The 27,100-nt window shown below is 38.6% G+C and overlaps 1 protein-coding gene across 1 annotated transcript; it reads left to right on the plus strand.

The window, feature by feature from the left end:
• Nucleotides 1-1,335: 1,335 nt before the first annotated feature.
• RAB12 (RAB12, member RAS oncogene family) lies at nt 1,336-26,144 on the plus strand. The gene is made up of 6 exons (XM_075744412.1): nt 1,336-1,807; nt 15,155-15,215; nt 22,580-22,718; nt 23,224-23,313; nt 24,276-24,380; nt 24,894-26,144. The coding sequence occupies exons 1-6, from the start codon at nt 1,564-1,566 to the stop codon at nt 25,005-25,007; spliced, it is 753 nt and encodes a 250-aa protein (XP_075600527.1). The 5' UTR covers nt 1,336-1,563; the 3' UTR covers nt 25,008-26,144.
• The last annotated feature ends 956 nt before the right edge of the window (nt 26,145-27,100 follow it).

Here is a 27,100-nt window from a genome sequence, read left to right on the forward strand (position 1 = left end):
TGCCTGATTTTGAAGAACATTATAATTCGAGAGGAAGGACCTAAGGGGGGAAAAAAAACAACTCAATATAAAAAGGTATCTTGTTACGATGCTCTAGTTGCTAGATTATTTCACTCTCAGTGATGGATTGCCCCTTCAAATACCTAATTATAGCATTACAGATAATCAATAAGGAGAGGGTGGGGTGAAAGTAACACAAAAGAAGTGTTGGGATTGATTTGTGAAGCTTGAGGTTTTTTAAGGTTTAGACCACTCTACTTGTTTGAAGAACTGCCAATGTTTCTGGTGATGAAAATTAGTGACAATTAAGAAAAATGCTAAACTAGTTCTAATTTTTTTGTTCGTTTTTTTTTGTTCTTAACAATATAGCCTTACTGTCAAACTGTCTTGTTTCTTCAAGAAAATTAGTTCTTGAAAAAATCGTTCCTGTACAGCAATGGTTTCCTGTGTGTAAAGTCCAAATTTCCATTCCCTTATGGAATTTCCTTAGTTTACAGATGGTAGTGAGAATCTAGAAAATGGAACCAAATTTTCTCAAATAGCCACTAGCTTTGGCTGCCCTCACCTCTGATGTTCAGAGGCATACTGCAGCTACCTGTAGATCTCGTTTAAAATCATGAATCCTTCCCACCTCTGGAAGCCAGGGCCTCATCTTTTCCACTGGTTGTTGCTGACAAATCTGGATTTTGTGAACTCTAGGTCTTCAGTGCTTGGAGAGGTAGACATTTCCTCAAAAATTACAGTGAGCAACACTCATCCCGATCATTTTCCTTCACATGATTTATGACATTATTTCCTCTAATGCCATTTTTTCCTGTCCTTGGGAATTTGAACAACTGAGCTAGCATAGGTGTTTGTTCTAAAAAGGTGCAAGCACATCATCCTGGTGCACAAGTATTAGGTTTGGATTTGATAGCGAAATCCATCCCCAGCCAACACCAGAACCGCGGGTGCTGCCGTGTGCCGGGGACCCACCCGGGACCGTGGTCTGTTTGACTACTTGAAGGTAAATTTAGGGGAGAGCCCACCGCCCCGGCAAGGACAGCTCGCACTGGGCTTCGAGCAAGGCCTGCCTGCGCAGGAGGCGCAGTCCACCACAGATCACCTCAGCTTAAGCGACTGAGGCAACGCCGGCCCTCCCCACCCCAGTTTCGGGGTGCACACAAGCGGGGCCGGGCAAGCAAGTCCGGGCAAGGCGCCGGGGACCCCCGGCCGGCCCAAGCCCGGGGGAAGGGCGGGGCGCTCGGCCGTTCCCCGCCCCCAGCACTGCGGCGCTGTGCCGCGGCTCCGGCGCTGTAGAGGGCGCTGCGCGACCGGCCGCGGGGTTGGGCGCGCCGCTCTCGGCGGCGGCGGCGGCGGCGCAGTTCCCGTTCCTGTTGCTGTTCCCGTTCCCCTCGGGCCGGGCCGGGTGAAGGGCCGGGCGGCGGCCGTGTCTCGTCCTCGCTGCCCCCTCCTCCCCCTGCCTCGCAGTCGTCGGTGCCGGTGGCGAGGAGGGCGGGAGCGCGGGGCGCGGCGGGGGCGGGGAGGGAGCGCGGCGCCAGCGCGGCGCCGCATGCGTCGCTGATGGAGCCGGGCTCGGGGCTGCAGCAGCGCAGGGTGGGGGGCGGCGGGCTGGACCTCGGGGCGGGCTCGGCGGGGGGGTCGCCGGCGCTCTCGGGGGGGCAGTCCCGCCGCAGGAAGCAGCCGCCGCGCCCGGCCGACTTCAAGCTGCAGGTGATCATCATCGGGTCGCGGGGGGTGGGCAAGACCAGCCTCATGGAGCGCTTCACCGACGACACCTTCTGCGAGGCCTGCAAGTCCACCGTGGGTAAGGGAGCCCTCCGCGCCCCGTCCCGTTCCTCGCCGTGCCCACCCTGCCGCAGGCCCGGCCGTGGAAACACGGGGCTCGGTGTGGCGGCCGCCTTTCCTGGCCCTTCTCCCGCCTTCCCCCAAGTGTGGGCCCCCTCCCCACATGCCTGCCCGAGGCTTTCGCCTCAGGGGCCTCGCAGGCCTCCTTCTCCTCAGGGTGTGTGGTGGTCCCCGTCCCCTTCCCGCCCAGCCTCCCGCCTGGCAGAGCGGGGTTGCGTCGTCCCGGGTGGGTTCCTTGACCGTGTGCTGCTTCACAGTGGGAAGCTCGTGGGGTTTATGTTGAGGCAGCCCTTGGTGTCAGACTTCCCAGCTCTTGATGGAAAGATCGTGGAGTTGTCTTTGCAAGTTTTGAGAAGGTATGGGGTATCCTGTTTCAGCATTACTAACAACAAAAAAAACCCCACAGTTTAAAAAAAAAATAGGGGTAGTTGGTAAAACAGGTTATTGTGCACAAGTCTTAGATGTTGCGTGTAGGGAAACAGAAGTATTTCAGGAGTTGAAAAGTTGTACAGTCTGTATTCAGTGTAGTTGATACACAGTCGACTGTTCAAATACTCTTCCAGACCATAGTCTGATTAACTCCGGATTGCTGTTATACCTTCATTGAGAAATGCTCCATGATGTTAGATCTGAGGAGGTTGATGTTTTGGTTCTTGAAGAGTAGTACCTCTTGAGCACACTGCGTGTTTTGCTCCTCATAGAACTAAATGGAAAGCAACCTCCCAGTTCTATAGTGTGCCGTCTTATTCATGGTTTAGTCATCTGTACTGAGTCTTGGAGGTAATTTAATGCCTGCTGTCTTTTAATACACAAATGCATAAAGGGAGGAAAACAAGCTAGTTAGTCTGTGTTGTTATTAGAGTCCCTACGCTTGGAGTTGAACTCTTGAGTATTTCAGCAAGGCGATTGTTAACTCTGCGTCATTGGAAAATACGTGTGCTTAGCTTAATTGTAGCTTGGAATGCAAGGAAACTTACAGTATCTGATAGAAAGTGATTATATTGCCTTTTAGAAACGGAATTATTACTATCCAGAGCTATCTTGCTGTGACAAATTAATAAACAGTTACTCTTAATTTAGTTTTAATGTGTGTTTTGTCAGTTGTTTCATTCTTTCCTAGGTCCTCTAAAGATCCAAATCTGGTAGTGCGGATGAACACTGTTAGTGTCAATACATTTTTGTTTCGAAGTTGGTAACTTAACCTTGTAGAAGTTAGAAAGACAGTGGTAGCATATCAGAGGTATAATCCTCAAGTGGCGTGTCATAACGAAGAAATGCTGATGGCTTCTGTCGACAGGCAGATTTTAATATATGGTACAGCTGAGGAAGTAGAATATTGGAATGTATTCTTTATAAATTCTCCAGGTCTATATATTGTTTTGAACTCATGTGCATCTTCTTTGGGTTGGCCTACATTAAGGTTTCCTTCAGGGCTGGGCTGCTCTATGTAACGAGGATTAGTTTCCAGATGTGAATCTTGAGAAGTAAGAGGAAGTGCTCTAGATCCTGGTCCAGACTTCCAGTCAGGTGCCTTGTAAGCAAAGCTGATTTGCTAGATAACAGAGACAGTGACTGAAGCAGAGAAGCTTCCTTGTTTTAAAAAATAAACAGGAAATAAATGATGATATGCTGCTAGACAGCAGATTACGTAATGTTTCATATACCAAGTGTGCCAACATAAAGCAACATAGGGAAATCAACTTGTGCCAAAATACACTTAGAAAGACTTGACAGTAATGGCATTCTTTCAAGGTCCTCTAACTAAATTTGAGAGCTGTTGAGATTCCCCCAGATCCCATGACTGTTAAATGAAAGAGCTTTTCACAGTCAGCTTGCACCCTGCTTTTTTGCACTATAGAGTAAGAAAAAGTAACCTCTGCTATTTATATTTCATGTAGATTGAAAATAACCCGCACTCTAAAATGACCTGAGTTCAGACTTTAATACACAGTTGAAATCATAAAGCTCTTTCTTTGTCACCACTTACTGCGGTGTTTTTCAAGACTTACAAGTGGAGAATGTGTTTTGAAACATTGTTGAAAACCCTGTGACTGATCCAATTTCAGAGGAAGTTATGTAAACTGAATATACCTTGAGATTAAATTTGAAAAGACTATGTAACCAAACGAACAACTAAAATTTGCTGTATCTACCTTTTATTAGTGAAGCTGTATTTCGAATGGAATGCTAGAATACATATTTACTCCTTTACCTTGATATTACTTAATGATTTTATATTAAATCTGTGGAAGTATAGGCCAAACAGAACAACATTTAACACCTCAACCTTTTGTATGAAAGTGTACAGGCTACTTGGAGGTCTTCTCTGACAGTGGAACAATTGCAAATGTCCAAAAACTTCGGCTGTCTCCTGTCCTTAAATGCTGTTTAGGATAATAATGCCGTGTCACTGAAAAAGTGGAGTGTTCAAGGTGTGGATTCAATTAAGAAAGATACGGTATTTTAATGCTAATTTAAGAAGACTACATTGCCAGATTGGTAAAGTAAATTCTATAATAAAAACACATCAACATGTCTTCTCTCTCATCTCAAATACTGAAGTTCTTTGAAAGTGTTCGAAAATAGCTTGGCAGATTTCAGCACATTATTCATAACGGCACACAATGTGCTGTTGATCTAAAATTCTTTTGATGTATTTATTTTGGGCATTAAATTAGTTGCATAGAATATTGTGCCGACTTAATCTGCTATTTACATAGTACTGAGAATACTCAATATGCTCAAATATTTACTGATTTTTGCATGTGGTTGTCAGATGAGAAATAGATGTTGCTGTTTACAATTTTATGTGCTGGGTCTGAATGTTTGTTCTTACTATTAGGTTATAACTTATTTTTATTCCTTGTTTGGGCAAAGAAATTGGTTTTAGAAATGTTCTTCTGTACCTGCAATGATGTAAAATTACTCTCTTCATGCCAGTGTTAAAGCCAAAATAGTTACAGTAACTTCTTCTAACTGCTTATGTGAGGATAATATTGGCATCATATTGGCTTTGTCAACAAACATATATATACATATACTTTTAAAATAAAAATCTCTGTTTATGATTTGTTATCTGACCCTCATGCACCTGCATTATTCACACAGGAGCAGAATCGAAAACTATCACATGGAGGTTTTTCAGACTCTTGACAATTAAAAACAAGTATGCTAAATTCAGCATGAAAAAGGATGGTCTTTCCAAAGGTAATGGATAAATACTCATTGCCACATTTGTGAGAAGATTCAAAGATGGGTGGTGAAGGAAGAGTTCTTGCCTTTGCCTCTTCCCCCCTCCCTCTTTTTCTATCCCCAAAAGTAGTTCTTATCCCAAAAGAAATACATCTTAATTCATATTTCCATAGTGATGTTGTTAGAATTTATGTATTAATTTTTAAATGGTGCTATCTCATCTCCTCTTTCATCAGAGTCCCTTTATTTCTCAAAGTCCTCTGTTCTCTTCTCACCTTCTGCCCAGCTACTGCTCTGTGTCACGGTTGTCTGTCCTACCTGCATCCACCACATCTTAGCTCATCCCCAGTCCTTCTCCTGTTTTTCTTCCCTTAGAGATCTACAAAATTCCTGTACTCGGCAGTATTTCCTGCCCATCTAATTTTCCTGCAGGCATTATGCTTCTGTCTGGGTTTTAATCTCTGAACCTGAGGTTCACCTCTCAGGCAGCTGACTCTCCTGCTCCCTCAAATCAAGTTGAGCTCCTCAGCTTTTCTTTTATGTGCTGGCTTAGTGTGGAAAGCTTCTGAGGCCTAGTCTTACCCTTTAGCTCTTTTCCACCACGTCTGAAAGCATCCCAGGAAAGAGGCCTTGCCCTTGATACTGTCAGAACACTTTGGGTGCCCCGTGCTCATTGCTGGCTACTACAGTACCACTTGTAGTAAATGCTAAAGCTTCCTTCAGTCCTGGTTTACAAGCAAAATCGTAGGTAGAGCTACTCAGCTGAGTTTGTAATGGGAAAGCTTGTTGTGCATCAGGATGGGAATGTTGTGACCTCTGATCTGTTTTGGACTAATTGTAGCCTGTGGGATCCAGATCAGTGGCATGCAAATGCACTGCAGTGGAAGACTCCTTTGACTTTACAAAAATGCTCTTTGTCCTTGTTTCACCTTACTTTGATGTTCGTGTGAAATGGTATGTAAGTTGGGAACTCATTAGATTTACCAAACTTGGTAGCTTTTTCTTCCAAGCAGTCCTTTCCCTATCAATTCTTATTAAAATACCCATCTTCATGCAAAATGCCTAACGTCCATCAAATCAACAATAGTGATGGTGAAAACTTTAGGTTTATCTTTTACCAGAGCAATCTTAAGTAAGGCAGCTTCTGGCTTTAAGATATATACACATATATATGATTACACATATGTATGCATGTTTGAGGGTTCTGTCACAATTCAAAGCCTTTCTTCATTCTCTTTATCCTTAACATTTAAATTGTTGGTCCACATTTTTTAAGTTTCATTCCCATAAGCTTGTCATATAATGTAAACATACCCATTTAAAAGTATCAGCCTATTCATTTAAAGACTATCAATGGTCATTTTTCAGAACTGCCCTTTAAGTGGCTTGTAATTTTTTTAGCTACCTAGTCAGTATTTATTCTCACAAGCGCTGTAAACATGGCATGTGGCTTACTAACCTTTTGAAAAATATTTTTTCAGTAAATTATAATAAAAATCATGTTTTAAAACCAAGTCTAGTAATTTGATGTAATCTGAGATGAAGAGCAATCTACATAGAATTTTCAGAAAAACATCCTACATCAACTATATGAACATTTATCTTTTTGCTACATGTTGTATGTGCCTGTGGGCTCTTTCTGACAAGTATAATTAATTTTAATTTTTCTTTAAAGATTTTTTTCTCTTCCATAAGATTGCACTGAAAACTTAGTTGGGGTGGGGAGAGGGAAGAAAGGGTAGAAACAGATGTCTCTTGCTTTAAAGCACATCATGAGAGAGTATCAGTAAGATGTCCTTGCTCTGTACTCGGCTCTGTACTCAGACTGAGAAATCTTTGCTGGTTTTGTGCAAAAAAAGGAAGAAAGTTCTGATCAGTGATAAGTATTTCTGTGAAAATTGATCCTTCTTATCTTTGCATGTGCAGGGTGTTAATACCTATCTGTTCTTATATATTGGCTTTTTGGCTAGTGCAGCATCGTGTAAATAGAACAAACAAATAGCTTACTAATGGTGTGCTGCAATTCCTTGACAAATGACAACAGAAGAGAGCAGGAGACTGGAGACTTGCACAGAAAACTATTTTGTCTTACACAAATCCTTAAGATAATTAGGGAGCATGTACGAACCTGCCTTGTTTTTCTTCAATTCTGTAACCGTAAGTTTAGAAAAAATGCAGCAGAAGCCTGTGTTCCCTGGAAGCTGCCTTTCACCTTTAGGAGCAGTGTTGTCACTTGTAATGGACACTAGAGACTACAGCAACTGAAAGCACCTGGCAAGTGATTGTTTGCCCTGGATGTGTCAAGTAAGCGGATTTTACAGCATTCGGTTTAGTCAGCAGTTGTTTTCTGTGCGTAATCGTTTGAATCCTCATAAGGTAACAAAACTGTATTCTAAAATAGGAAAATGTAGTCGGTAGTTTATATAAATTATGAGGGTAGAGGAATAGGGTTTTGGGAAGGTATGGGGTTTTTAATTAACAAGAAGTTGTGAAAAAGAGTAAATTTGAAATTAACCTTGTTTTCTTCATTTGTAAACTAGATGTTAACTTCAGCTGATAGAAATATTGAGGTACTGGGTTATATCAACACTACAGAACTGTCAGAGTACCTTGTAGTCCCTAGTCAGTACATATATGAGAATACGCAAGTAAAACACCAGGCAAAATGAAGAGGCCACTTGAATGGTGCCGAATGTGGAGTTTAGTTTGCAAGGAGAGTGGAATGCAGCTGTCAAACTCAGTCTCCGCTGTGAACAGCTGAGTGCGTCAGTAGTGAAGGAAAAAAAGCAAGTAGGGCCATATGATTCTCGGTTATGGACTTTCTTGTTTCTTTCTGGGAATTGTGACCTTAAATGTTCATTTAATGAAAATAGTGCATGCACTATACAGAATAATTGTGGGTTTTGCTAAACTATAAAATGGAAGAGACAGACTTTTTAGAGTGCCTTTCATTAGAAAAAATCCTGAAATCTTTGTAAACTGTCTTCACTAGGCTGTCCGTAAACAAGAAAGAGGGTTAGTATTCCCAGTTGTTAAGATTGCAAGTATTTAACAACATATAGCAACACTTTTACAACTTATTTCTTCTGATATTCCAAGGAGTGGGAAACTTGATACCCAAACCAAAATGCTAAGTTCAGTCTCATTTTGAAATAGATTCTGCCTTTTTTAAATCTGGATAATGCTGCTCATGAAATAAGTTCGATTTTTTCCTCACATTCAGTTTCCTTTCGGGTTAGGTACTTGTAGAGCAGTAGCTCACTGTGTGTTCCTGTTCTGTAATTGGAAGTCTTGAAAATAAGACTTGTTCAAGAAGGCACAAAGAGTCTTATTCCTTTCAAGCTCCCCTTCCACCTCATTCTGTTTATCAAAATTCTGGTGCATGCTTTGAACTTAGCACTGTAAATAGTGTCAAAAGCCTACATTTTGTGAAAGGCTTTATAACTTGATTGTCCATGAGAATGTAAAGAAATAACTTCCTCCATTCTCACTGATTTTGGACCAAGCATCTGAGATTTTTAGAAGCTGTGTATTGGACATTCAAAAATCACCTGTTTCCTAAAACCTTGTTGTAATTACACCTTCAAAATGTAGTCACTGCATGTATATTACCAAATCTTTGGGTTTTTTCTGTTGATGGTGTATCTGTTTCATTCTGGTCTGCAGCACAGTTGCCAGCTGAGATATGGGTACACTTTTATTTTAGGCGAGCAGTCTCAAATGTCTGCAAGTTAATCATTCTAGAATTACATGCTGAAGCTTTATGAACAACGTATTTTACCTGCCTTTAAAACAATCCCCAAAATGGCTGATATCTGACTCACAGTGCTTCCAAATCTCTCTTTAAATTCTTTGAATTTATAACATGCAGTTTGAAAGATGTATTTCTCCTTTAATGTGTTTTAAAATTTACTGCATGTCCTACAGCTTCAATTAAAATAAGATACGACGTTTATGGGTTTTTTTCCTTGAAACAGTTTTCCTAACCTTCCCCTCTCTCCACATGTGCCTTTTGTTATTGCTTGCTTCCCCTCCCCTAAGCAAGATGGTAGAAATCAGTATCAAAACTATGGAGCATCTTTTCATTGACTTCAGTAGTTTCTGCATCGATGTGAGAATTGTATTTAGTTACAGACCAGGACTAATAAAGATGGTTCTTACTTCAATAAGCACGTGACCTCAGTTGTCAATTGTAGCAGAAGTAAGAAAATTTGTCTGTATAATGCTGTCAGATGTCCAAATTAAATAAACTGTCATAGTCTTAGAATTATGTCTGTTCTAATGCTTAATTAGTATACAACCTCTGATTTTTTAAACTGATTGTGTTTCTTTAAATGTGGTCTGATTATTTTTCACTGATTGAATTGCTTTGATGCAAATCACTAATAGGCCTCTATAAATTTAATCTATTGGAATTGATTTTAGTTGGAGGGTGTTTTTTGTGCTCTATTTCCATCTATTTTCCCAGTACCGCCTTTAACTTTGTTATCAGGAAGTCTTGGCCTCCGAAAGGTCACTCTGTGTGCATTAAGCAAAACAGTTTCCACCTCCTTTTTCTGCCACTTAGGAAAAAAAACCATTTAAAATGGAAATGCAAAATGCGTAGGAAGAAGTTTCTGCACTATTTGTTTTATTTCTAAACAAGTTCTTTTAGCTCTAAAGAGAGAGGCTAGACCCAGTTTTGTGTGTTTCAATTTGTGCATTAGTAGATAGCTTCTAGTTCCTGTCTGGGGTAAAAAATTAGTAATTATAATTTGTTCTGGCCTAGGCTTCTTTTTTTATTGAATTTCAGGCTCAAGTTTGGAACAGGCTCAAGTTTGGTTCAGTGACAAGATATGTCATCCTCACCAACTTGCCCTTATCTAAAACTTCATTAGTGTACTTCTATTTTGAGTGTCCGTTCTCTTTAAGGCTGTTTATTTTTGAAAGGAGTGCAGACAGTTTGCTTAGCTGTGTGTTTAATATACTTTTAAAATACGCTTCTATTCTACTAGTCCTTTATTTTCCCTGGAAAAATTATAGTTTCAGTTGAGCGCATGTTGTAATAGATGTTCTCATTTGCATGAAGCATATTTTTAATCTAAAGTTCATGTGCTATTAACAAAAAGATATGCTTTGTATAAAATTTTGAAAATCCTTAACTAATAATCTTACCTTACACACACATAAGTGCTGCTGTACTTAATGCCTTATTTGACATATATCTAGCCTGAGGGGAGAGGGCAGCAGCTCATTTGCAGTTTTAAGTGGTAAGGCAAGCTGAATCGGTATACTTTGAAATGCTTAATAGATACAAAATCAGAAACCCAAACCAGAGGCTGAGATCTCTATTTTTGTGCCTTTTTCATTAGTTCCTCTATATGTATGGGCTCTGTGTTTGGATTACTGAAAAAGGTCTTTCCAGAGAAAAATGGGGGTCAAAATCTGACATCCAAAATGCATGCCTTTAATAAAGAGAGGTGGTGGTCCAGATTTACCATGGTGTAGTGTAATAATTTTAGAAAAAGTGAACGCATTGATTGCCTGTGGTCCATTCAAGCCTGATGTATGGAGAGGAGGCTGACTTTTTAATGGGAGGGAAGATCATGATGAGCTTTTTAGTTCCCCTCACATCACTGTGACCTGGTAAAGGGCACACTTCAGTATGATCATAAGTGCATGCACTTGTTGGCTCCACTGGCATGTGTACATTTGGTTATTTGTTAACAATAAATTAGCCAGCAGGCGTTTAAAATGCAAACTAGGTAGCATGCAAACCAGCAGTAGTTTGTTGGGGTTGTAGCAGCTAAAGAGAGCCTTGTAAAATTCTTTCTTTTTATAAGATGTGTTGTTCAGATTTAATGCAGTTGTCAACAGTAATTATTGATTCCTCTGTTTTATTGAACTATATATAAAACCATGACCTCGGTTCTATTTGCATAATTAAGGACATGAGATGTTTAAGTGGCTTGTTTGTGTTAGCTGTTGTTGACATCCTTTTAGGGGATACCAGCCATAACTGGAGGCACACGGTGGGGAAAGTGTTGGTGTAGCTGTGCTAGTAGAGTGTTATGCCAGGGCGAGTAAGCCCTGTCTGTCCGTGCACACGTTCTAGCACACCACTGCTTGTGCAGCTATATAGCTTCAAGACTGGAGCAGCCTCTGGTGGGTTCGAACACAGAAAAAATGTTTCATAAACTTGGGTGTTATTTGTGGTTTGGAATTTGCCTTAAGGGAGTAGTGACTGCAAGGACTACCAGTATCATTACAAACAGCATGAAACTTGAAAAATTCCTGAGTGTGCCTGTGCTTAACAGGTCTTACAATTAGGTTAACGAGACTGAGCAATACACATCTTTCTTAGAGCAACTGTAAATTAAGAGTTTGTTGAAGCAAGGGTTGTTAAAGAATTTCTCAAATAGTGCTGGCGTGAACACTGTAATATTACAAAGTACTTCTTTAAAAAATCCAACCATTTTCTAAGAGTAGACTTAATACCTTCTCTATCCCATGCTGAATAGAGGTGCTTAAAAGAACTGTTTACAGTTATTCTGCTGAAGAATGGGAGTTTTCAGCAGTTGGTCCAAATCTTGTGTTCTACAACTGCAAGTACAAAGAACATGTGAGACTGGCTTAAGCATACGTGAATGGGAAGGTGCAGTTGTCCAACTCTCAATGTCACATGTGACTAATAAGTATGTTATCTGTAATAGTGGAAAGTGTTTGTTTCCTGATTGACTTCAGAGAATATTAGTAGTTTTTCATCTTGTTTTTAATAACTGGAGTAATTGTGTGGATAGCAAAACTTTTCATTTAGGTATTTTCATTGGTGTTGATCAAGCTAAATAATTTGTTTCATTGAACTTTTTCTTAGAGATGATATTTGAAATTAAAGTGGAAAACAAATTATTGTATTGTTTTAATTAAACTATCAATTTGTATGTGAACTCAAAGTACTACCTTTGGCAGGTCTATGGTGAAACATGGTAATGAAATTTGACAGGCTTATGAATTTGTTTCTTCATGTGCAAAAGGAAAGTTGCCAGATTTTTTTCCTTGGGTATTGGCAGGCATGAAGCTTTTGGTATTGTGTTGATGCTTGCAGAGCATTACTAATTATAAAAAGCAGTTGAGCAACCTTTGCTTAGTTCTGGCAAGCTATCTGACATAAGTGTTAAATGATTCAAACAGTTCTGTAGAAGAATCTGCTTTTCCAAAACTGGTACTGGTTTGCATTGTTCGTTGCAAAATTTAACAGTAGGGAAATGTTTCATGGTATGATTTTAAGTTGATTAATAGAAAGATCTGCCTTTGAAATAAGAATGCTGTTGACATTTATTTTGAAACCATCTCCTTAATATCCAGGCTTTTTTCTACTTCATTTCATTCATATGTTGTGTCCGTTAGTCCCAGGAAGTCCTGAGTTGAAAATTTACTTTATTAGAACAGCTGGATTTTCTCTCCATAGTTTGTTCATTATTTTTCCTTTTAACAAAATAGAACAAAACCTTTTTGTTCCTTGGTTTGTGTAAGACAGCAGTGTGTATTAACCTCTTATGTAAAAATAAAAATATTTTGTTGACAAAGTTGGTGAAACTTACATGAAATTCCTGTGATGGGTTTTAGTACACAATTTTGGATTAGAGGCAGTTTAGACTTCTTTTTTGTGTGTGACAATAGGGCTTTTTCTTTACACAGCAGAGTTGTATCTCAGTGCTCAGATCAAGCTCCTCTGCAAGAATAATTGTTAGCCTAAGACAAGTATACCCACCTGTATAAGCATCATAGATTCTTTTTTTCTAGTTATGTTTCTGTGGGAGAGAAACACTAGATGTTTCAGCTGTATGGCAAATCATATAGTATCTTGTCTATGAGATAATGGCAGGATTGGGGTTGAGCATGGGGGAAATTATATTCAAAGTTCCTTGAGGAAGGGAGAGGTTTGAAGCAATTTCAGTTAATACTGATCATCTCCTTAGCAAGTTAAGTTGCTCTCTAGTAGACAAAGCCGTGACCATTAAGACATTTGCATTTTATAGTTTAAGTGCATTTATATAGAGAAAAGGTTTTTAACAGTAGAAATGGATGTGTGTTTCTTTAAAAAAAAAAAAATCTCATTAATAGAAAAGCAGTAATTGCAAGAATTCTTATTTCCCACATTGTAGGTAGAGCATAGCTGGATCATTTTACTTTCTTCTGCTTTTACACTAACACAGATGGTGGTTTTTCAAAAGTGTAGAAAAATATTTCTTAAAGTTGTGATTAATAAATGCTCTGAAATTTTAATCATTCTAATATTTTTTCTCAATTTGCATATGAATACTTGAAAATTACCGTCAAATTGGAGACTGTGTAGTACAAATCAGTTTATTGCTTTAGCTCCTGTATTGCCTGAGAACCCTACTGGGGTTTGAATGGGATACATTTTGGTAAGTGAAGTATAAACATCGTATGTCCTGAAAAGCTCTACAAGAATTGGTGAGTAAGTGTGCTAGACACTTTTAAGGACATGGAGAAGGAGAACAAATGCCGTGGTGGTAACCACTACTTTTATCACTGTGTATTGTGCAACGGCAAGCTGTTTGAAGGGATTTTTGTTTAGGAGAATGAAGATCAGTGATCCTGCCGTTTATTTAGTCTAGCTGAACAGTGGCAAGCTGCTTTGCAAACTAAAAATAGCATTGAATGTATTCTTTACATTTCAATTAAAGTGTATCTGTTTTTTTAAAACTTAGTCCATTTTGTTGTCTTATACCAACAACTTTACAGTTTTTATGGTTTAACTATCTTTAAAAGCACTTTGAAATAAATGGCAAGTCAACAATGTGTAACTGGTTTTAAGGATGTAAAATGCACTTTTTTTTTCCCCTGCCTAAATTTTCAGGAATTTTGAAAAGCTTTGTATAAGGGCCAAGTTCAGTCCTTTCTGTCAAAGTTACAATCCAGTCTTGACTCTAGCAATATTAGCAGGAACACTTGGCTTTTACCAAAGGTAGACATTAGGAGAATGTGTAGTTTTTGTTAGAGAAAATAGAATTTTTTTTTCCTCTTTACTTTCATCCCTATCCTTGGTATACAATTGTATGTGAAATAGCAAAAGTGCTTCCAACACGTTATGCTTCTACACTTCTGTGTGAGTTTAAGTGTACCAGTCTGAACCATGTTCTCTTGTCTTTTTATTTCCCCTTTTTTGATTTAGCACTGTTAGGAGGGATGGTGTTCAGAAGGAAGAACTGAAGCAAAAATCTTCATACGAATGTATACTAAAATGAACTGGTTCACAGTCTACAAACATTGTGATATTCTAGGACACTTATACCCTGAAATATTCTTGTAGTTGAGGTGGTAATCTTTTGTGTCTAGGTATTGTTTGACCATAGTATGTCTTACATGTTGATTGCCGGCATTATTTTTTTTATAGATGTAAAATCTTTCTGTATAACAAGGTCTTCATGGTTCTATCTTTGATACTTAGCATGCATTCAAAATGTGGCTGGAATTTTGAGATGATGGATAAAAGTACCATACAGGTATAAATGAAATTTTAAAAGTCAAATACCCTCTCTAAATCTAAGCATTTTGCTAATAAATATTTGCAGGAAGTAAGAGTGACAGTGCTGATAAACTTCTTCATAAACCAACCACAATTCTAGCATTTCTACTAAAAGTGCTTTACTGATGCTAAGCATCTAGCCTGGAAATCAGATGTGTATTGTTCCCACTTCACAGATAGCAAAACTGATGTGGAGGGATTGGTTGTGCTCCATGCCTCCAGGGCATCTGTGCCCCTTGGAAGTAGAGCAGGTTTGTCCTTGACAGTCAAGGTGAACAGGGGAGGAACAAACATACTGTGCCAGTTGTTTTACTGTTATGTTGGGTTTACCTTGCTGCTGGAAGTGTTGAACAAAGTGGAAGGTTTATGTTGTGATGCTGCCAAATTGGATGGCTCACATAACTATATAGCGGTTGTCACATCCCCGTGATGTTCTTGAGGTGACCCATAGTGGTGCAAACCCTTCTGCTTGTTCAGACTGTTACTAGTTGATATTACAAAACAAAAATCACAAAAATAATAATTACACCCTCATTACTTTTGCTTCTTATTCCTCTTCTGTTTACTGTATTTTATTTATAGGTGTTGATTTTAAAATCAAAACAGTAGAGCTAAGAGGAAAGAAAATTAGATTACAAATCTGGTAAGTAAAACAAATATGCAACCAGCAGTATGTTTTAATTTTTATGTTCTAGCATGAATTAATATGCTTGTCTAATACTATTAACTGTTATAAGCTGGTTTAGCTCTTACCTTATTCCTCCTCTCCTTCATTCCCACAAGACTTAAGCAAAATCAGATAGCTCTTAGATTTTTCTGAGGCTAAAAGAGGAGAAGGAGAGAGAAAGTTAGAAATAGGACATGAATATAATTACTGAAATGCTAATGCATCAGAGGTCTTGAGTCCCTTTTACTAGAAGAATGATACCACCTACACAGGAAATGTTCTACCTACACAGGAGTTCTACAAACAACAAAAGGTGACTGTGTTAAATAGACACTAGAGAAAGTACACTTTGGTTTTTTTATTTATTTTCTGGACTGTTTAAAACTGACCTTCATTGTAACAGCAATTATAAAACAACTGTGAAGTATTTTCTAAGCTGTTTTTCTAAAACTTGGTATAGGCAGTGCTGTTTCTTTGATGTTATATTAAATAACTTTCAAGTGAAGGGCATTCAAGATTAAGTAAATTATATCCACTCTAAACAGCACTGAGAAGCAGAACAATCCCATACAAATAAGACTCTATGCCTTAACAGGTACCTATGTCCTGCTACAGAAAGCTCAGTCTGAGCTAAGCTTTTTCTTTCTGGAGTGGGTTACATGTTTCCTGATAATGATTCTCCATGTCAGTGATTAGTACAATTTATATTGTTGGGAAATTATTGAGCTTAAGAGCACCTTTGTTTTGCAGAGTAGTACAATACATAAACATTGTTACGAGAGAATAAGCCAGCTATGTTCTATACATTAATCTTACATACTACTATGTAGAAGCTTAGCTTCGGTTTATTAACAGTGCTTGATTTGTAATTGGCATTGTAGTTAAACTGTTAAAGCTGCTAACAATCCATAGAGGGGGAAAAAAACTCTAAATACAGTTGTTGTTACACTTTTGGGTTATTCTGGTGGTTACTCATTCTTAACTACATGGATGCAGTGAATTCAGCTTACTAACTCCTCTTGGCAGGTCACCATCAACTCTGTCACACCATGTGTCTGTCTTGCTTCCCTCTGAGTTAACTGCTGCTTCATCTTTGGTATCATCAGTCACCTAACACTTGAATGTTAGTGGCATGTCTTCATCCGTCATCTGTCCCTGTTTGGAAACCTATCACCACAAGGCTGGCAGTTGAGCCAGCAATTGTTAGCCAGGGTCTGCTGGAGCTGACAGAGGTAACAAAAAATTCTGATATGGAGATGCTACTGTACGCCTGATAGGAAGTCTTGCTATGAAATGTGCTAAGCTTATCAAACAATTCCTTCATGTTTAATAAATATAGGAGAGATGTTTTGTCGGAAAAGAGATGTTTAAACCATTATTTTCCACATATTGAGAATATGCTAGTAGGATGTAGGAAACTTTTAAAACTAAAAATGGATAGGTTGTTAAAATCTGACCATTACTTCTGTGCAAAGCCCTGCTAAAATAGTGGAGAAAACACGATGTAAAGAGATAATATTTTAAAATATGATAAAATCCATGAACACAACATCCTTCTCCTAAGTGTCACGCTCTCCAACAGTGGCTGTTAAAATGCTGGTCTTATACTTAACCCTTAAAAGTGTCCTGACATACAGTCCTGTTTTTGGAAAAGCAGTGAGATAACCACTCCTTTTGCTAATTTATCCTGAAGTATGTTGTGTCTGTTGTTGGGCCTATTTATAAACTCTTATTATCATAGGATCATTTTGGTTGGAAAAGACCCTTAAAATCGAGTCCAACCGTAAACCTAACACTGCCAAGTCCACCACTAAACCATGTCCCTAAGTGCCACATCTATACATCTTTTAAGTATCTCTGGGGTGGTGACTCAACCACTTCCCTGGGCAGCCTGTTCCAATGCTTGATAACCCTTTTGGTGAAGAAAGTTTTCCTAACGTCCAGTCTAAAGCTCCCCTTGCACAATTTGTAACCATTTCCTCTTGTCCTGTTATTTGGGAGAAGATACCGACACCCACCTGGCTACAACCTTCTTGCAGGTAGTTGTAGAGAGTGATAAGGTCTCCCCTCAGCCTCCTTTTCTCCAGGCTAAACCACCCCAGTTCCCTCAGCTGCTCTTTATTATACCTTCAATTGTTAGATGGAAAGAGGAAAACAATTTACCAAGTCAAACATTTGGAAGTTTAGAAATGCAGACTTAAGCTGCATGGTTGATCCTAAGTCAGTTGGTCTCCTTTCATACGTACACAGAAACAGATTTAAGGTTGCTCATACTTCCTGGTAGTCTTATGTACAATGATTACAGTAACTTTACTACAAAAAAACTGGTTTATTTGGTGAGATGGGGAGGAGAACAGAAGAAAACAGTAAAACTCATGGGTTGAGATAAAGACAGTCTAATAGGACAGCAAAGGAAGAGAAAATAATACAAGCAGTGCACACTGCAATTGCTCACCACCCACTGACCGATGCCCAGCCTGTTCCCAAGCAGTGAACACCACCCCCCAGCCAACTCCCTGCAGTTATATATAGAGCATGACATCATATGGTATGGAATATCCCTAGGGCCGGTGTGGGTTAGCTGTCCTGGCTGTGCCACCTCCCAGCTTCTTCGGTACCTCCTGCTTCCTGGCTGGCAGGGCTGAAAAGTCCTTGACTTAATTGTAAACACTGCTGAGCAGCAACCAAAACATCAGTGAAAGAAAATTAACTCTATCCCAGCCAACACCAGGACACTGAGTAATCTGGGCACTCAGCTGACACAAGTCAGCTTCTGGCTTCGTCTCTGGAAGGACCTGGTTACTGAAAGCTGTGGTGCTGTGCCACTGTACCCAGTTTCCTGCTGGGGAGCCAAAGGGGCTGTCTGGTATCTCTACAGGTTTTAAGCCCAAGGAAGCCAATGACCTGGCAAGAAAACAGTCTTGATTTGCTTCTGACGGTTGTTTAAATTGGTGCGTCTCTCACATTCTGCTAGCTCAGCATTTTCTAATGGACAACTGTTGTCTTGGAAAATCTCTGGGATGAGGAGTAGTCTGAGAAAAAGATCACCTGTCCTGGAATATAACAGAATGTAGTTCCTTCTGTTCAGTACCTCTGAAATAAATTATTTCATGTAATAAAAGATCTTAAATATATTTGTGGGTTTTTACGGAAGGAAAAATCTCAGCGTGACAAGCAGAATTAAACTCTAAATTGACTTAAAAACATTTTTTAAAATGTTGCCTGTAGGTTCCATAAAAGCAGAGAGCATGTGAAAGTGTTAAATTAGTGTTAAATTTTTATTTATGTTTAAAAAATTTTCCTTGCTATTGCCACTTCACACCACCATTCATAAAAGTTTAACTTCCGAGCCAAAGACAGTTTGAGTCTGTGTGTTTGTTTCAAGCAACTGTTTTAGATAGACACAGAGAAAAATCTATGTAGAACAAAGATTATCCAAACCTATTTTAATTAAGAGCAACTGTATTTGTATCGTATTTCATGCAGTGTGAAACAGTGACAATATGACAAGTCAACACTTAAAAATGGACTTTGTGTGGGTTTTTTATTTGCTTTTGTTTGGTGTAATGTTTGTTTGTATTTTTGGAGTGATGTCTACTTTCTGTTTTCGAAGTAGAAAAACAGAGTCAAGCAGTGGGGTTTTATTATTGCAGATTATAGATGGTCAAGGAGTCATACTCTATATGTTTCTGATTACAATTTAGAAATGCCAGTGTTTTTCCAGTAGAATAATTTCTTGAAAAAATCAATACAAGAAAACTGCTTTTAGCATTAAAAAAGACATAATCTGCTGTATTTTTTTCAGTGATGCCAAATCATTGATCAAGTTGTAGTAATTTATTATTTGGACTTCTAGAGTTTGAATAAAATTGAACTGACTTATTCTATTATGTTGATTCTGACCAGAGCAAATAAAGAATTAGGTAGCACTAAGTATCACTTACAAAATTCATGCAATTGCGTACTGTTAGCCCCATTAAATAATGCTCATCTCTTCTTCCAGCTTTCCATTTGTGCTTCAATAACTGTCCTTACTAAAATACTCCAGCTGCAGGAGTGTAATATATCCATGAAAATAGCATAACAAACTTAATTGCTCCAGCACTGCACATAAAAGGAAGGCATTTTAAGTTGGATATTCTTTTAATATTAGCTCTGTGTTAGGGGTTGCCATTTTTCCCTGAATATTGGAAGAATTTACTGCACGTTTTCATGAAAAAGAAGATAGCACCTGGTAGAAGATGAGATTTTCCATGTGAAAGATCAACTTGACACTCTTTTCAAACTGCAGTTTATTTAGGTAGTTTGGGGTTGCATTCTAAACTTACTGCAGAAATAGTTTTACAGTTTTCACCTTACTATTTGCAGGCTAGTACAATGTTAATGTAATGTTAGAGACTGCAAATTCAGCTTATTTTCTTCCAGTTTTCAAAGGAAACAAAAATTTTAATATCATGCTTACAATCAGAAACTTGTTGACTGGTTTGACTTAAACTTTCTGCAGCAGTAGAGGCATTGGTTGTGTGAAGTGTGAGAAAGTCAATGACTTGAAGCAAGACAAAGTCAGCCACCCATAATTCACTGTAGTTAATGCGACTGGTGGGTGACAGTCAGTGGCCATCTGGCCATGTAATGTACATAGTGGGCAGCCAGGCTGTCCATGGGTGTTTTAAAAGTGGCCACAGCACCTGCTGTGTCTCGGATAGCCAGCAAGCCACACTACCAGTTGTGTGATACTTGGGTGAATGACCTACTCAATGGGGAGTGCAGGACCTCAGGGTACAGCAGCCAGAGGAGCAGTAACCTGGGAATACTATGAACTTGTTAAGAGCCTGAGGGTGTTGTGGGGTGAGGAGAGGCTGATAATACCAGATAGACTTGAAGATAGAGATACAACACTTGGCAAGCTAGGGGAAATGCGGGGTTGGAGATAGCTGAAGTGGCAGAGTGTAATGTTGTGTAGCTCGGTCCATCGTCTACCCCTAGGCTTATCCAGTGTGTTGATGACCGTCTTCAGAGAGAGTAGTTGAACATCAGTGTATTTATTTCCCCTCTGTTTTTCTAATATAGGAACTGAGTGATCTGGTATCCTGGTAGCCCCTCTGTGATGGAGTTGCTAAAGGTCCTCAGCACTGACCTGTGGGCACAGCCAGGTGACTTGGAAATACCCCCTTTGTTTCTGTGTTCTGGTAGGGGCGGACCAGCCAGGGAAGAAAAAGAAAAAAAAAAAGGCAATTTCTTCCATTTTTCTGGCAAAGCTAGAATTGGTGTGTTCTTCCACATCGGGTATGCCCTTCCACCTGCTGCCTAGTTATGTATGCTCAGAACGATGGAACTAAAGGGATCCCATCCTTAGTAAGCTTGATCAGTAGGCTGGACAGTATCAACAGATGGCAGGGGCTACTCTGCAAGGTCACAATTCTTAGAACTCTGTTCACTGAAGCAATGTTATCCATATGTGGAAAATCAACGGTTCATACTAGAATTTTTAAATTTTTCATGGACTGAACATCCAAAGGACCTTTCAAAAAATAAATCTGACCGTAGCAAGGACATAATGGAGGAGAAAAATAGAATTATTTGCTTTGAGTAATACTTACATATGTAATTTCAGCTGCCAGAACTTGTATTGCTTTAATAAAAACACCTCATTAGTGATAAGCAACCAATTAACCATCTAAAACTGGTCTGTAATATTACTAGAGCTTCACCTTATTGAAATAAGCTACCTGTTTTTACATTCTGTGGGATCTCAAAGGTTTGTATGAATGTAATTCTGAAGTTCTGAATAGAGAATGGGATTTGAATAAAAATAAAATAAAAATGGATGCAATAGGAATTTGTTCTCTCCTGCCCTATATTGCAACGCCATTGGCTTGCAGTGATCTATTAGGCAATATTTTTCCACAGGCTACAAAGCAGAGGTTTCAAATCTTTTTCTAGTGGACGCTGCTTTACTTTGTGAAATGACTAGCAAAGATTTGTTGCTATCAAGTACACTTGTGGCAATTTCAGGAGAAAGTTAAGTAGTTCACTTTTAAACCTGCTTAGCTAAGATCCTTAAAGATTTTGTGAAGCACAAGATAGGTTTGTGATAGTTTACTACTTGCTGTGCATAAACTTCAAAAGAATTAGTTCTTCAGGACAATCAATGTGGCGTTTTGTGAACGTAACTTTTGGTTTTTTGGCAACAAGTGTTTCGGGTCTCCATTGTTGATCTCATTCCCAAATTCATCCTCCTCCTCCTTTTGTCTAAAATGTGACTGCTAGAGAGAGTTCGTTTTGAACTTTTGAGTCCCTACACACATGCTCACGTTTCCCCCATCCACCCTTAATTTTGGTCGATCTTTTGACTTGCTCTAACACTGAAATTTCAAAATTGTCTGTTGACTCTGGGAGCTGAACTCAAGCAGCAAATGCTCGATTGCTTTGGAGCACGCTGACTTATTTTCCAGTTGTGATACCAGTCACATTTTAAGACTTAAGGTATGCACCAGCTATTTTTTTAATATAACTGCCAAAAGTCTTCCATAAGCGGGCTTGATTATATGATTAAAAGCAATTCACAGGTTTTCATGGTTCAGTAAAAAATCACCCTTCTGTCTCATCTAGTTTGGAATATAAACTACAGCCAGTATAGGCAAGGTGGTGTCCTTGCTGGAAAATAGTCTCCAGTGTAAATGCACCCAGACTAAAATACACACAATGCTGGAAGTGAGAACGGAAATGCTATTTGAACACCTCAGATTTGTAGATGTAAGTGTGAAAGCCACGTATCTACTTTCAAAAGCCATGCCACAGAGTGGTTGCTCACTCTTTTCATTCACTGCTGCCAGTAGCCTCTGCGCTAGTTTTAGAACCATGGCTGAATTGCTGTGGTTGCTCCAAAAAATGCTCTGAAAGCTTGAATCATAATGACCAATGCATTGCTCATTTTATAGTTGGGTGTCCGGCTGTGTTAGTTTGATGAGCATGTATCCATTTCTTTTTTTCATTTTTTCAGGGCTATTAAAAAAAAAAAACAGCCAACCAACAACACAAAAACAGCTTCATCTGCTGGTACATTTTCATTGGACAGCTTCATTCCCAGGCGCATGTAGAACTGTTTGGTGGCCTTTCTTGGTGAAGTTAGTATGGGATATGTTGTCCCAATACGAAAACTCTTTATGATTGAAAGTACTGCTCCATTTTTTTGCCTGAAATTCAAATATATAGAAGGGAATGTTCAATACAGAGTGTCTAATGAGTGTGAGGGTGCTTTTATTAAAATTTAGATAAATTTATTCTGTACTTTGCAAATTGGTGAAATATTTGTGCCAATGTTTGCTGCTGCTTCTTAGGGACACAGCAGGTCAGGAGAGATTCAACAGCATTACCTCAGCTTATTACAGAAGTGCCAAGGGAATTATTTTGGTGTATGATATCACCAAGAAGGAAACATTTGACGATTTACCAAAATGGATGAAAATGATTGATAAGGTAGGTCTTAAGTATTTTCTTTTTACATGTGTTTTTTTTTAAGAAGCATTTTTTTCGTCAAAGATACTCTGTAAGACTTTTAATACCATTGGTATAGGATTATTAAACTAATGCCAACTAAGTTTCCACTGGCTTCTGTTAGCCAGCATTTAACATTAATGTGGGTTTGTTGCAAATTAGAATTATCCCAGTTAGAAGTGTCAGTGGAAATCTGTAACATTACTTGTTTACCTGTGCACTGAAGGGGAAAAAAAAAGTTTTATTTCCTGTCTGTGAAATAAGGTCATTATATTCACTCTTAAATAAACTGGAACAACTAGTTCTTGAGTCATGTTTTAAAAACGTAATTTAAAAATTGAAGTTAAAAATTGTTGAAATAATGTTTGGAAGAAAATTATGTAGGTGTTCCCTATTTAGTAGAGGAACAGCCCTTTCTTAATATTGTGTTGGCATTACAAAATCTTACATTTCTAGGTTTAGCTGATTAAAAATGTTTTAATTGCAGTATGCTTCAGAAGATGCAGAGCTTCTATTAGTTGGAAATAAACTGGACTGTGAAGTTGATCGAGAGATTACTCGACAGCAGGGAGAAAAGGTAAGATGAAGTCTAACCAAATTCTTAGTTACAGTTAGAAGCAAAAGTGCTGTGGCATTGCTGCTGATGGTCCATGGCTACTCTTGTTCAGACTGTTAGACCTAAGGACCATACTGAAAGTGGTGGTAATCTGTCAAAAACCATACGGTATTTACTTACTTTTATAGAATGTGTAGTTATATGCTTTCCTGCTGGAGCAGCATGTCTTTCCTCTGAAGAAAAAATAAAGTACAAGTTGGCTTACACTACACAGTAGTGCAGGGGATACTCTTTTTTGGGCTCTGAAAGAGGATATAGTGAAGACTTGAATTACAAATGAAGATATCTCTACTCAGGACATCTTTGTGAGCCTTCTTCCAGGCATTTGCTTTTCAGTAGTAGTTTAGGACAGGCAACAGCCCTGCTTGATTACTTAGCTCACCTTTTGGTTTTGTGTTTCTTTTGTTCACTTTCAACTCCAAAAGCTGTGAGGAACCTGACAAGAGAATGTTTTAGCACGACACTCATAGCACCATTTTGATCAGAACACTACCAGTATGAACATACACAAACATTTTCCTTCAGCTACCCACCATGTGTTTGGAAGTGAAGCATTTTCTTTTAGAGAGTGAAGGCTAGCTCTTACATCTGTACTTCCCTTTTCTACATTTTAATAATAAGGTTGAGGTTAACTCTTCTTGCTTTTTGGCTATCTACAGCAATCCACGTCAACTGAAGACACAAATTTCTCAGATTTAAGTCTGGAAAAATGCAACACACTTTTCCAGTAAACCAATTTGAAGTGAAAGTTAGCTATATGTGGCAATATTTGCTGTACCTTGGAGACTCAGGATTATTAATTGAATTAGACTTCAGTCACAGATTTGGGGAAAGTTGTGGGGTTTTTTAAAGGTTTTATGAGGAGTGTATACTTGCTGTTTGTGCGTATCTTCATGTAGCTATTTTATTTTCTCTTCCATCAGTTTGCACAGCAAATAACTGGGATGCGGTTCTGTGAAGCAAGTGCCAAGGATAATTTTAATGTGGATGAAATATTTCTAAAACTTGTTGATGACATTCTGAAAAAGGTAAACTATTCAGGTGATAGTTCCTCTGACCACCTAAATGGTCAATGTTTAAATGACGACTGCAGGTTCTTGTTGGGAGGACATAGAGGGCAAGTGTACACAGTCAGGTGAAGTTTTTGGTTAATACATAGTGAGTATGATGTAGTTCACAGGCTCTGCCGAACCCTTCAGTTAATAAATACTGCTGTTGAATTTGGTATACATCTGCTCCTATTCGCCATACTTCCTCGTTCCTATATATCAGCAGCTGACTCTACATCTGCCTGCTTTCACTTGCGGGCAGTTCTGTTGTAATTTGTTGTAATTGCTTTAGGAAGTGGCTTTATTTCAACAATGTCTGGTAACTTTTCTCTGAAAGAAATTCTTAACGTCACTTACTTGAATGTCGTTCACTAATAAGAACCAAAAGATCCTTAGATTGAGGTTTTGCCTGACAGTGGACTCTTCAAACGAGCAATTTACGCTGAGTTCTATGCAGATGACTGTTTACAGGTGATTTTTCTTTTCTTTAAGATGCCACTGGATGTTATAAGAAATGAGTTGTCCAACAGTATCCTGTCCCTGCAGCCAGAGCCAGAAATCCCACCAGAACTGCCTCCTCCAAGGCCACATGTCCGTTGCTGTTGACTTGTTACTCCATACAGAGTGAAAAATAGGAGCAGGAGGGTAAAGAAAGTATCTGTACTACTCTGCACTACAATCATTTGGCAGTTTCTTGTTGCACTTTGTTATTCGAGTCAGAGCTACACACTAACTTGTAAATATGCAAATATGCAATCCTGTGTAGGATTCAGCTATAACATTTAATTATTACCCCTCTCCCTCACAATGATGTTTCATTCATTGCCCCAGTGTTATAAATACTGTACAGTTGGTGGGGGTTTACCACACTTCCAGTCGAGGAGGAGGAGAAATTAAATCTATACCTATTCTTGACATAAATGTTGTAATAGTTCTTTGTTATTATAAACAGGCAGGCAGAAGCTCTTCTGGTATGAAGACAAGTATATGGTGCTTTGCTAACTATTTTAAAGACAATTTTTTTAAAAACAGAGGACTTTATGTACAAAGCTTCCATAATCAACATTATGTTTCCTTTTAATGTAGTGAAATCACTTTTGGCTGTAGCATCCTCTGCTGACTGGATTTATTGAAAAGCTAAGTTTAATTTTTAGCAGTCTTTTATTTATTTTGTTTAATGCTGCACCCTTTCTTTGTGTACCAAGGCATCACATCTGGTGCAGATCTAAGATTGCACTCTGAAATAGCATATATAATTTTCTGCGTAAGCATAAACTTGGTTGCAAGAATCATTAAGTTTCAATAAAAGAATGAAGATATATTCAAGTTCTAAAAGAAGGTATAAAAAGCAATGCTGCTGTCCTAGACAAATTCTTGTAAAAAAAAAAAAAAAAGAAAAAGAAAATTAAGATGATACATTTTCCTGTGTTAAGGAATATATATGTGTATTTGTCTGGACATCTGTAGGGTTGGGGGGAAGGGAACCTAAGATAAAATTATTTTCTTTCCTAATGGTGGAAATTATTCCCATCAAGCAAATACTGTGTTAGGTTTTTGTCTGATAATGAATTTGTGAATTATATCTTTGGTATATCTTTTATTAAAATGCACTGTTTAGTTTAGCTGTGGTAAATCAGTAGTTACATATTTGAATAACTTGGTGTGTCCTGAATGTTGTGGTATTGAAAAACATTGTGGTCTTTCTAAACTAATGAAGTGCAAATAAAATTTTGTATTTATGAATGACAGTGGAACTGCACCTGTTATTAGAATGGCAAGTATCAAATGATGGGTAAAAGGTAGAATCTGGAATATGGAACAACGCTTGTTTTAATTTTGTTATGATTTAATTTTCAGTTTGACAGTTCCTTTAGGTGTAGTTAGAAGAGCAGCAGACATTAGTTTTTCACCTTGATCGCTGCTCTGTTGGGAGAGCAGCTGATGACCTAGCCCGGCTGATATCTTCAAATAGCATGTGACTGCTTGTCATCCTATCTTAGCAGGTGGTCACCAAACTATTAATTACGCTGGCAACACAAGTACAAACCAGTCTTTTTCACACTACAGCTTCTCTTCTTCTCGTTCTCTGGTGCTGGAACCCATTTTGTCACTTTTGCCACTCTGCTAGCTAGAACACTGGCACTGACCAGTAAGGTATACCACTGACTTAAACAGCTTCTCTCTGTTTTCTGGAAGGAAAAAAGACACAACAAACTTAACATTAAAAAATAAAATTAAAAATTGAGCCCTTATTTCACTGAGTAAGCTCTGACATTCTGAATACAATACCATGCAGGTCTTTAGCACATCCAGATTGCAACTGGCAAATTAAGGAAGCATGGTTGATATTTGTGCTTATGTCTTCTGCCACCTTGTGCCTAAATGGTTTGCTTTTTTACATAGTAAACTTACAGTTTACTATCATTGGTAAGATAAAATCAATTTCTAAAGCTCTTGTGGGATTTCTGATGGTACTGTGGGCAATAGCAAGGAAGGGAAAATTATGGAAAATGAGTTTTAACTTGGCAACCATTTTATTTTAGCTGATTTGTTTTTATTTGTACTTAGAAACTTGTGATTTTTTTTCCTGCAGTTTTTGAATTTAATAAAAATTAAGAAATTTGACTTAGATACACTTTCTTGTAATTCTGTGCTGTTTGTATATAGGTAGATTGGGATCCCAGTCTCTTGTACCAAAA

This window comes from Balearica regulorum, chromosome 2 (genome assembly GCF_011004875.1).
Source record: "Balearica regulorum gibbericeps isolate bBalReg1 chromosome 2, bBalReg1.pri, whole genome shotgun sequence".
Classification (NCBI taxonomy): Eukaryota; Metazoa; Chordata; class Aves; order Gruiformes; family Gruidae; genus Balearica; species Balearica regulorum.

Coding starts and splice junctions, on each gene's coding strand:
- RAB12 (XM_075744412.1), top strand. CDS start 1,564: ATGGAGCCGGGCTCGGGGCTGCAGCAGCGCAGGGTGGGGGGCGGCGGG. Junction 22,719..23,223: donor GGATGAAAATGATTGATAAG/GTAGGTCTTAAG, acceptor TTTTAATTGCAG/TATGCTTCAGAAGATGCAGA. Junction 23,314..24,275: donor CTCGACAGCAGGGAGAAAAG/GTAAGATGAAGT, acceptor CTCTTCCATCAG/TTTGCACAGCAAATAACTGG.